Source organism: Mytilus galloprovincialis, chromosome 7 (genome assembly GCF_965363235.1).
Source record: "Mytilus galloprovincialis chromosome 7, xbMytGall1.hap1.1, whole genome shotgun sequence".
In the NCBI taxonomy this organism is placed as follows: domain Eukaryota; kingdom Metazoa; phylum Mollusca; class Bivalvia; order Mytilida; family Mytilidae; genus Mytilus; species Mytilus galloprovincialis.
Window position 1 is genome coordinate 77,320,809 of NC_134844.1, and position 12,776 is coordinate 77,333,584.

The 12,776-nt window shown below is 32.6% G+C and overlaps 1 protein-coding gene across 1 annotated transcript in view; it reads right to left on the minus strand.

Annotated features, from left to right (window-relative positions):
• Positions 1–12,776, minus strand: part of LOC143083717 (uncharacterized) — an 88,443-nt gene that overhangs the window by 1,258 nt on the left and 74,409 nt on the right. Inside the window, exons 46-57 of the mRNA XM_076259999.1 lie at positions 12,400–12,507; positions 10,258–10,417; positions 8,597–8,780; positions 7,426–7,511; positions 6,949–7,044; positions 6,567–6,794; positions 4,011–4,201; positions 2,903–3,075; positions 2,166–2,390; positions 1,484–1,686; positions 1,046–1,116; positions 557–637 (exon numbers count right to left, since the gene is read on the minus strand). Of these exons, the coding sequence (XP_076116114.1) occupies positions 557–637; positions 1,046–1,116; positions 1,484–1,686; positions 2,166–2,390; positions 2,903–3,075; positions 4,011–4,201; positions 6,567–6,794; positions 6,949–7,044; positions 7,426–7,511; positions 8,597–8,780; positions 10,258–10,417; positions 12,400–12,507 (1,806 nt within the window). The remainder of the gene's footprint in view (positions 1–556; positions 638–1,045; positions 1,117–1,483; positions 1,687–2,165; positions 2,391–2,902; positions 3,076–4,010; positions 4,202–6,566; positions 6,795–6,948; positions 7,045–7,425; positions 7,512–8,596; positions 8,781–10,257; positions 10,418–12,399; positions 12,508–12,776) is intronic.

Here is a 12,776-nt window from a genome sequence, read left to right on the forward strand (position 1 = left end):
GATTATAACATTTCTTGCAACTATAAAAACATCGCATTAATTTCTGAATTTTACAGTATTCAGAAGCATGACAATGTAATTTATCTACGGATATGTACATCTTTCCTCCACCAATTTTTAATTTCCATTTTTTTTCTCTACATATTTTTTTTTTAGTGAAGATGAAACAAATTAAAAACATACTCCGTCCTCAATTTTTGTGATCCAATTCTCCCTATTTAATTCATTTGTCTTATAGGAAGAACATTAGGTGATAGAAATATGGACAGGATGGCAATATGAAATCAAAATTCTTTAATGCTCAGACAACACAGTGCCTAAACATAGGATTCAAAAGCTAATTCCTATGGGTAGCCTCTCAAAACTTTGAGATTAATTCCACCTTTATGCAAATAAATTTCAAGCAAGTATTAACGAAATCCAGACCCATAATGTCATCACTTTTAGAACCTGCTGAACTAATATCTATGTAATTTTTTTTTTATTGCAAATAGTCTAAAAATTAATCTTGAAAATTATTCAAGCTTTGACTTAAACACATGCTACTGGTACCTACCTCATCAATATAACCTTGGTAATAGTTACTGCCATCTGTTCCTAAGTACAGGAATGTGTCTGAAGTGGACGAGTATTGACTCTGCAATAAATACAATTAAATTAAGCAATACTTTAGTCACGTGTAATCATAACAAACACCATAGAAAATCATGTTACAGCCATTTTCATACTTCATTTGGCCTTTTCAACTTTTTTCATATGAACATCACTTGCTGACGAGTCTTGTGTAGATCTATGAAATGCATGTCTGGTGACATTTTTTTTTATTCTGGTGTCTATGATGAGTTCATTTCCTAGGCATTGGTACATGCATTATGGTTAATAAGTAAATATAATAAAATTTAACAGTCTATAAAATTTCATCAACATCAAATTTCATAAATGACAAACATTAACTTTATAACTAAAGAAAACCATCATCACTTGGGACAGGTATATGGATATGTAGCATGGTGAAAATAAATGAATTTACAGTATTTACTCTTACCAGGTCTACTGGTTTAATATCTGTTGTCTGACTGGACAATGTTCCATCAATATAAAGCTTTAATGCACAGTCTGAAAAGAGAAAAAGTTGTAATTACTTAAAGATTCATCATTATTTCAGCCATGGGGACTAATCTGTATAAAATCTTATAAATGAATTTCTTACTCAACATTACTAAAATGTCAGACCAAATACTACATGATTATCTTGTTATATCAGAAGCTACCAGAGGAAATAAGTCTGAAACTTCACACAAATAATACTTTTTCTAGGCCATTTCATTTAGTGGATTATCCCCACATAATGTTCAGCTACTTTTTTCAGAGCTGACCTCTCTTGGTGTCTTTACTAAAAACCTGGATTAGCCACTGAATATGAACCAAAAGTTGAAGACAGAGGGACTGACTGGCATACAAAATGATTGTAGTATATAATTACCAGTCTCATCATATATCAGTACCACGCTTGTCCATTGATCTGCAGTGACAGCCGAGGCAGCCTGTACTGTTGAGTTAATATACTGTCCATTCACAATGCCATTTTCCATCCACAAACATATGGTATGATTCTCAGTACACAGTATGGGCATTTCTGTTGTAGGGTATCCTGTTTCCACCATGACCCATATATCAATGGTGAAACTGAAAGAAGGGAGATAAACAAGGATAAGTCATATGGCTTTGATCTGAATACCTTTTGGACCTGATATAAAACTTGTTTGTGCTGATCTGATTTTGAAATTCTAATTCTCCTTTAAACAAAAGAAACAAATTGATGTATAAATTAATTTGATCAATTTACTATCTATATGATTTTTTTTAAATAAAATATTAAAATATTTAAAAGAAGAGGACTAAATCAACCAGCAAATATTCTTAATTTGTTTTTTTCTATGGAAGTGGCCTCTCTGTCCATCAAGTTTTAAATAGTTAACTTGCAAGCCTTCCTATTTTACACTTTTGTCATGTTGGATTATTTTATAGATTGCTGTGTGGAAAGTTTTTGTTTCTTGTTGAAAGCCGTATTGTGACCTTTTGTTTCTAACATCTATGTCACATGGTCTCTGGTGGAGAGTTTTCTTATTGGCAATGATACCACATCTTCTTATTCTATTACTTACCTGTGATATATATTTAGATCACCAATATTAGTCAAAGAAACATAGTCTGAACTCCCACTCAAATATAGCGCCATATTTTCTCGGTCTATGCATTTGACTTTTAAATCAGACCACAGTGACATCTGTTGACCAAACTGGAATACGCCAACTCGTCCACCTGTAATACTTGTATCATAGATGTCGCCACTGTCTATCAGTAGAGAATTGATGTCATAAATCTTTAATCTGTTCCAAAAGATAAATAGAGCTATAGCTTACATGCTAAGGAGTGATTTAAAATAAAAGAAAGAATTTTCTCAACATCTCTTTTCAAATATTCCGGGAAAAAATGGTTTCAGCGTACTTTTGACATTTACATTATATATATATATGAATTTTATTTTATCATGATTTTGGTGTTTCTCATGTCTTTTCAAAATTGTTGATATATCATCTTCATAATGTATCACTTCAGTTATTGAAAAGAACCTTCTTATGTTTCAATAACAATGGAAAGACCTATGTTTTGATTAGAATTAGAAACAGATCCCTAGTGAGCTACAGTTTTCAAAAGTAGACAAATATACATGTCAAACTGAAAATCATTTGGAGTCTAAAAAGTTGTGAATAAATTAACAAAAAATATTAAAGTTTTGCCTTTTAGCCCCAAATTCTCTCTTAAAAAAAGGGAAGACATTAAGAATAGACACTTGTAGACAGTCACATGAATATGTGGCAGAGGTATACTGGTACCTTACCTTATTTTACCAAGTTCTGTGTTGTGTGTAAGAAACCATTTATAAGAAGTGAAGTTACTCCAGGCTACGAGGTTAGGATCATGCCAAAGAACAGTTAACTCGTTATCTGTTGATGTATCAAGCCATAAGGCCTCAGCTAAAGACTGTGATGGTCCACTGTCAGAATTGATTGCCTGAAATTTACTTTGACAGTTATGCTTTTTCTTTAAAAAATTCAATCATTTTTACTAAATAAAAAATCTGCATTTGTTTGCACCTGTTATAAGTCAGGAATCTGATGTTCAGTAGTTGTCTTCTGTTAAGATGGTTCATAAGTGTTTCTTGTTTTTTTTATATAGATTAGACTGTTGGTTATTGTGTTTGAATGGATATACACTAGTAATTTTTTGGGGGCCTTTTATAGGGTAGCTTGCTGTTTGGTGTGAGCCAAGACTCCATGTTGAAGAGCATACCTTGACCGAAAAATGTTTTACTTTTATAAATTGTGACTTGGATGGAGGGTTGTCTCATTGGCACTCATACCACATCTTCCTATATCTATTGACTGCTTGTTCTATATGTGTTTGTTTGCACTTACTTCAGCGTACAATTTATACAGAGTTTTCATTGTCAGCCATATATCATACTGGAAAGTTAACAGACATCACAAGGAAGTGTTATCCTCCCCCTCCCTCCAAAAAAAAACCCCAAACCCCCCAAAAAAACCCAAACCACAAAAAAAAACCCAAACCAACCTAAAAATGATGTTGTAAGTGTACAGTAATAGGTCCATGAAAAAAATATAATTTCCAGGTAGCTAAATTCAAAGGAAGAAAGTAACCCACATTTCACTCATTCCATCATGGAAATCTACTTAAGGAAATATGTACTCCCTTTATATACCACCCTTGTATGTCGTGTTGACAAAGTTATAGTTATTTGTAATAATAAAATTTTAACCTAAGCAGGACAAACAGAGGGTTGAACAAACGAAAGAACGAACAGATGCAGATTGAAAAACATGATGCCCTTAAGAGGGGCATTAAAATTATGTCATACAAGAATGTCTGAAATGGTTTATGAACTTAAAGGAAGAAAATAAACCACATTTCCTGTGATTTTTACTTACAGAGATATGTACTCCCTTTATGCCACCCTTGTAAGTTGTATTGTCAAAGTTATAGTTGTTTGGTCTCCATGAGACAAGATAGAACTTCCTGTTGTTGGTGTATCCAAAAATAAAGCCCACATAATTATCGTCTTCTGCAGAACGTATATAGACAGTACCACTGTACTCAATAGACCCATACGACTGTTCACCTAAAAAAACATGTTAGACTTATAATTAATAAATTTATTGTTGCTTATCATCTAGTGGCAAATATTCTATGCACACTTGCAAAGTATGCCATTATATTTAGAGGTTTATCAACTAGTAACAAGAACTACAGTCAATGTAGATATTTTCAATAATTCTCCTTTCAGCAAGTTTGCCTTTCTAACAAGTATTGCTTTCAATAAATCTTTTGTATACATGGTATATAAGAGGGAAAACAACTCTGATGCAAAAATTTCTAAGTTTTATTCAATTAAAACTATGAAAATTGTTTCCTTACTGAGACAGATTAAGTATAAAATTAAAATCATTATCAACAACAAAAAAAAACCTTTGAGATCTAGCAAAGTCATTCTATTAATAGCAATCTTAGGTAATATTGATTTCAATATATTAAACATTTGCATTAGTAATTGTAAAACTAAAATTGAAGAAATTTGTAGATCATGTAATAACTAATGGGGGTGGAGGGAAGGACCTTTTTTTTTTCTGGACATCAGGATTGGATGTTTTTAAGCTGGCTTGGTCTTCCTGAATAATCCTTTGATCCTTTTGTGATCCAGGAACGCTTTTTTCCAATTTCCTGAGGCCAACCTTAAAAATATGTTTGTTTGCAGTTTTCCGACTGTACCTTCAGACTGAAGGGTCGGGTAGGTAGGAAAAATATTTTATTTTATCAGCCAAAATACAGTTTAAACAAGCATGCAGTTACACTAAACCAAGTTTCTTGTGAAGAAAAAAAAAACATTTTAAAACAACAAACACTGGACATGCTGAAAACCAACATCAAATGAACAGGCATTTTCAGATAAAAAACTTTTTAACCAAAACTGAAACTTTAACATAGTGTCATTATCCAATTTATGACATAAAATATGGTATAATTATTAAATACTGGAACACTTATAAACAAGGAATGTCATTATGACTAGAACTGTTTTAAAGAAATATATTCAGACATGTATGCTTTTTGACTAGAATGTTTTCATGAGTAAGTATTTTCATCAGAAAAATAAAGATATTAAAGATTTATAAGACAATGTATTAAAGAGTGTATTTTTAATAAAAAAAAATAACCACTGAATCTTCCTCAATTGATAAAAAGGCAACTTGAAAAAAAAGTATTAAGACATTCGACTGTTTTCATATTTCTAACAATATTTAATTATATGTGATAAGGTTATATTTTTGCCAGGCTTTAATGAAAACCAAAGAAATCTAAAGTTTGGGGTGAAATCCATAGCACCCCATTAAAAGTAAATGGTCTGTACTGAAATGTTTTTAATGCATAAAAAAATTGGCATCATAGCTCCTAAGGACATGTTTTAATTGAATTCACACAGGCCACACAGTTTGGGTATATTTAATATTGTAAGAAAGAGAATAATTGCAATGAGTGGGGCAGTCCCCCTTATCCTAAAGGAGCATACTCATTGCAATCGAAGATAGATTTAATATAGAGAGAGTATATTTATTTTTCAAGCTAACCATTCATTTTCTCTACATCTTTGTGTAGTTAGGGTTGCTTCTTATTGATTTGGCATGATCTATATCCATTAACATTTCAAATGAGCCCTTCCTCCGTACAGGCGTGTTTACAGATATCGACGAAGATTTAAGTCACGGAGGAGTGGTTTCATCTTTGTTGTCTTCACAACGATTTGTAGAAAATATGCCATACTTCAAGCTGCTGTCGAATTATTTTACCACTGAAATTGGTTCCATAAAGTCAGGCTCCACAAATTCTGTACCCGATTTGTTTGAGACAGATTGAGACAGAATGGTTATCGTGTCAGTTATGAATATCCGCTGCATCATCGTCAATGATATCATCACACATCATTACATGTGCCTGAATCTGTATAAACAGTTTACTAATAAACTTTTTTGTCTTAAAATTGACACAAGACGACAGCGTAAAGTACTCCCCCGCGACTTCATGGATACCTGTAAACAATTTCCATGTGCTTTATCATTAAATGGTCACTTGAACGCTTGACGGGAAGCTAAGAAAAACCGAACTTGAAATGCGTAATTGACCCAGACTTTAAATCATTTCCTGAAAGGACCCAAAGTTCTGGATCGCGTCAATAAAAAAAATTTCTTCAAATTTAAAGCAATAAAATTTTCACAGTTGGGAGGATTTTCAAGGGTCGGTTGGTAAACTGCAAACAAACAATATTTTAATTTAAGTCTGATATCGGGATTTAAATTTCTTTAAAATCAGGATCTCTGGATTTCATGTTTTTAAGCCCGAGATTTTGGGATCAGGACCAGTCCGCCCATCTCACTATTGCATGATTGATAGTAAATTTCTTAAACATGTTACAGAATTCTAATGAATTATACCTATTAAAGCTGCAGGTTTTCCAGTAGCTGCCGTCTGGTATATTTCTCTCCCAGCAGCTTTCACCCACCAAACAGGATCAGTGCTGCTATGTGTGGGATAAAAATCTACTGTGAAGTAAGAGTTGAATGAGGTCTCAAAAATATTTGGGTTATGTGGACAGGTGTCGTTACTGTCATTCATTCCGTCACCGTCGGCATCAACTGCACAATCATCACCAACCTTGTTACCTAAAATTAAAATTATCGTCAGTTTCCTATGATAAAAAAAAATCTAATTTCTTATTCATATTTTCACTACTTCTATTTTGCTAGTTTAAGTTCATAACAACATACTTAAAATATGTAGAATGATATAATGCACATCCAATATTATAAAGCTTACCATCAATATCAGTTTGAAGAGGGTTACTTCTATATGGACAGTTGTCTTCTGTATCTATAACACCATCCCCATCAGAATCAGTGTCACAAACATCACCTAAAATTAATTCATGAAGATTTTAAGAAAAATTATACCAGATTTGATTAGTCTTATGGAGATGAAGCTTGTGTCTGGTTTACTGAATTGTAAGCCTGTTATCTTCGATGAGTTTTTAAAGAAATGTATAAAATGTCCTGAACCCTTTTAGAGTTATATGCAAATACAAACTACAAAAAACACACTAACATTACAAATCCTGACAAAATTTACCTTCCATTTCATTCAATATTTACAAATATTTTAAATCTCAACAATACAGGCACCCATAATATTTCATGCATACATTATATTTATCTTGGCAGTAAATCTTAAAGGAAAAGATTAATGCTAAAAATAATTTTCAAAATTTGGAAATAGAATTCTCAATGAGTTTGTTACCTGTTCCATCCCCGTCAATATCAGACTGGTCCCCATTTGGTACCTCTTGGCAGTTATCATTGATGTCCAGTATACTATCTCCATCCCTGTAATACAAACACCATTACTTGAAATAATGCAAGGCCTACACCTTGATTGTTGCATATGTTTAAGTGCTGCATCATCTCAAACCGATTAAAATACAGATTGTGTGGCCAAGCTTTGTTAACAAAGATCTGAAAATGCTCCACTCTAATTTCTGTTTTACAGACCTTTCAGTATCCTCTGGGTTTGTCATATCAATACACACCTTCAAAAAGTTGAGGGTTGAGAAATAATTGGTTGATGTAATCATAAACAGAACTCTGAAAGCAAACCAGAGTGTTGTCAGAGGTGAAACACAAGTTCAGTCTTAATCAGATTGGCATCAGCTTATTTTTAAATTGCTTTGTGGTAATTATTTCCTGGCTGAAGGGAAATTCTCTTGAAATAACAAAAGATTCTGAAAAAAAGCTGTAGTAATTACAGCTTATAGAAATCAAGACCACAAGTTTTCAATCCTATTTTGTTGCTTTTTTTTTCTTTTAGAAAACAACACAATAATCTATATTCAAGAGTCATATATTCCAAAGGGAATCAGTATCATCAAAATTAGCTTCAGGCCCAACAATTCAGTCACAGACAATTTTCAAGGATTGTTTATTGTGTATACGTATGAAAATATTGGATGAAGAGGCAAATGGATGTATAAATGGACAGGCAGACATGGTGAAGCTAATTATATTACCCTACCCTTAAAAAGGAAGCAAAAAAATATTAAAATTAAGTTGGTACCTAACACTACAGGGAGATAACTCTGTAAAATCAGCTGAACATTTTAATTACGTTGCATTGTTAAGGGAATATTAAGCTTTTCAATGACCAAAATTAGTGTTTGTCAAACTGCTATGTAACCAGTGTAATTTTTCTGATAAAATGGTTGGTTCAAATTTTTTGAAATTTTTATATTTTTGTCAAAGGGTCAAAGTAAATACTTTGTCAAAATTTTATGAAAATTAAACGAGCCAATTTAATTTTAGTGAAGGTGTTGGGTACCCCCTTAAACACCATAAATTTGTTTATAGCCAGCTACGGGGTACAAAAAATAATCCGCTGAGAATTACTAAAGAAAAGCTGCATTCAAGTTACTTACTTGTCTTTATTTGTACCCCCAACGGTATCACAAGCATCACCAACTTTGTTTTCATCCGTGTCAGTTTGTGGGTTATTAATTACATTGACACAGTTATCACAAGCATCGCCATGGTTATCACCATCACTGTCCTCTTGTCCAGGGTTGGCAACAAACTGACAATTGTCGCTAGTATCAGCAACACCTGTATAAAAGAGAATATTATCCTTTTTTAATGATTTTACAAATTTCTGATAATTCTTCATTCATACTCTCTGATTGACATTAGGTAACAAACTGACAATTGTCATTCTAATGCAATAAGGTTTGTAATATTCATTTTAATTTGATAACGTCACTTTCTTACATGGCATCAACTGACAATTGATGTTATGGGACGTATGTGCAAGTGCAGACGGCATATGACAGATTTTAAATACATGTTTTAATGGTGTTTTCTGTCAGTTTCATTAGAATGGAGAAAGCAATATTGTATTTTAAGCTCCGATGGCATCAATTTGGGATTTGATAGTCGCAAATACCCGTTTACTGTCTCTGCTAACGCATCGCCAGTAAACTTAATTTGCGACCACCAAATCCCCAATTGATGTCGTCGGAGCTCAAAATACAATACAGTTATCTCCTAACTAGCATGAACAACACCTGTATAAAAAAATAATATTACATGTTTTTTATGTTCAGTAACATAGAATCAGAGGTTATATATTATAGTTTAAAAGATACTTCAGATTGTTTTGAATATTATTTCTATTCTTTAATTTCTTGCACTCATTTCTTTAAGGGAGCAACTGTGAACAAAATTTATTAACATTTCTAATATTTCATCATCCCTACTTTCTCTGCAATTTTTGACAAATTTTACACACCAACAGTAATGAATTGTGTCTGGAACTTCCTATAACAAGAATAAAATATTATGCAAATTTTCATTATTAAGATAATACATTTTTACAGTTCTTTTATCCAATTAATTTTGTTAATTTTGTCTCAAATTTTTGTTCCCAGCAATAGTATTCTTTTTTAAGATAGGAATTGTTTAAAATTTGATTTGTATAAATTATGTAGGAGTTTTAATTTAATTCTATTGGAACTTGAAATAAAATTTCTATTATTTCCTTCTCATATTTTTCTCTCATTTAATTCATATTTAAAATACTCTTAAATCATAGTTATTTGTTTTAAAAATTGAATTAACAAATATTGTTGTTTTTTTTTAGAAAAATATTTATCTTAAAATGAAAACAATTTCACAATAAGGGAAACAACTTTAATAATTATAAATTTTTATAATTTATTTACATACTTCCAATGAACTTTCACTTTCACTTTCAGTACGTTGCTATTAATAACGTTACTTACCATTGTAACATTGTGACGTTTAAATTTTAACAACCCGATTTTTTACTTCAACATGATTTTATGTATTGTTTTTATCCTGATGACGGTGCCCTAGGCACCGAAACATGTCGATCAATAAATTTTCTGCAGCAGTCCCTAAAGTGTTGTTGTTATAAGACTCTCTACATTTTATGTTTTTAACATAACGACCCTGCATACCCTCGGGTATCCACTTTATGGACTCTACCGTACTACAGACTCACCAGGCGTTGGTTCACTTTCGTTTGTAATTATAAAATATATATCACAAATCAGAACCTTACCATCATTGTCATCGTCCGAGTCACATACATCACCAGCGCCATCATCATCATTGTCATTCTGGTCACTGTTACTGTCAGACGGACAGTTGTCGCAGGGGTCCCCTACAGAATCCCCATCTGTATCTGTGGAATCAAAACTCCTGAAGTACGGACAGTTATCCTAAAAATAAATTGGCAATATTGTTATAAATTGAACTAGATATCATTGAGATGGGAGCCATCTCTGTGGGCCCCGCTGTCAATAACGTGGGGTAAATAAGTTGTATGGATAATCTGATATGAAGCATTATTTGAAGTTATTACATAGTCTCATGTGTGATTTTGATCTAAGATTTTAAGTTAAAACTGATAAATATTCTCATCTTACTTTCATAGTATAATAGTGATATGACTGCATGATGTGAACTCATTGATTACTACTCTAAGGTGACTTCTGGATATATGGATTGATGTTTGAACAATATGTTTAAAGGTGCTGCCCAATTGATATTTGTCACATATTTTTAGAATTATGCCTTCAATATATTATGACCCACCAAGTATAAAGTATGAAATATTAATGGTTCTCGAGAGGTAGAGCGGACACAATTTGTTAAGAACAACGAACAGATGGACAGACCGACAGACTGATCTTAGACCTAGGATGCATACATTATGACACATTCTCTTGTGTTGGTTAATATATATGTTAAGTTGAAAATGTTTGTCAGGTACAAAGTATGAAATAATAACAGCTGTCCTCTCAAAATATAATGTGGATCAAATTTGTTAGCCATGGACAGACCAACAGACAGACAGACCTTTGACCTAGGAAGTGGTACATATATCATGACACACCCTCTGGTGTTGGTTAAAATAGATGTCAAGTATAATATTTGAAATCATAACGGTTTTCAAGATATAGAGCGGACACAATCTTCACCACAGGACACAGGGTTGTCAACTGAAACCAAAGTTTTTTTGACGTTGACCTTTGACCTAGGAAGTTGTACATACATCATGACACGCCATCTGGTGGTGGTTAAAATGTATGACAAGTATATACTTTGAAATCATAACGATTATCTAGATATGGAGTGGACACGATCTTCACCACAGGACACAGGATTGTCAACTCAAAACCAAAGTTTTTGACCTTGACCTTTGACCTAGGAAGTTGTACATACATCATGACACACCCTCTGGTGGTTGTTAAAATGGATGTCAAGTATAAACTTTGAAATCATAATGGTTATCTAGATATGGAGCGGACACGATCTTCACCACAGGACACGGGGTTGTCAACTGAAACCAAAGTTTTTGACCTTGACCTTTGACCTAGGAAGTTGTACATACAACATGACACACCCTCTGGTGTTGGTTAATAATCATGTTAAGTATTAAGTATGAAATCATAACGGTTCTCTAGATATGGAGCGGACACGAAAGTGTTACGGACGGACGGACAGACGGACGGACGGACAGACGGACGGACGGACGGACAGACTGATCACTATAGGGCGACCCGCCGTCGGCGGGGCCCTAATTACCGGTAATTGGGAAGGGTAAGGCAAATGAAATATTGAAGTTACCAGTGATTTCATATATTAGAACAATCAATATAGATGCTGGATATCATGAGATAAAATAATGATATAAAATCATTTGTTTAGCAAAGAAGTCCATTGCAAATCTCTCCAACCAGAAATTCAAGTATCCTACACAAGGTGGATTGTTGGTTCATCATATTATCTATCATACCACATTTTTTTTTATATATCAAAATAAACTTGAATCAATATAGATATATATAGTACATTTAAAGCTAAAAAATATAACAATACTTTAAAAGAGACTACAACTATTTGGTATCTTACAACTATAAGTATTTAAATACTATAAACCTTTAATTTTCACGATTAGATTTGTTTTCCAGAGTAAAAAAAAAACCAATTATTTAAATCATCACTTAAATGTGAAACTTGGATCTTCTTTTGTATAAAAATTTCCCGAATATGAGAAATTGATGAAAAGTAAATAAACTATTAGCAAAAAAACGTTGTTAGTTTACAGTACTGCGTTAAAAGTAACAAAAATACTTACAATGGAGTATATAAGACCATCATTGTCCTTATCAAAATCACAGTAACTAACAATACTTACTATAGAGTCTATAAGACCATCATTGTCCTTATCAAAATCACAGTCGTCTCCCATGTTGTCATTATCTACATCCTCCTGACCACAGTTTGGAATAGTCCTGCAGTTATCCTAAAACATAGAGGAGAACATTTCAAAATCCAAACTAGATCACTGCACCTGATTCTTGTTGTTACAAACATGAACAGAGAAAATTTATGTGGTTAACACTTTTTTTTCTTGAAATATGTTATTCTTTGACACTTTTTGTCATGACTAAATCATGATTGCATCTTAAAAGTAAAATAAAAAGTAATAGAACATATTATAGGAGTGATATTGCATGAGCTATTATATATATGTTTGAGAGTTTGTTGCATATGAAAGCATACCCGTAGCCA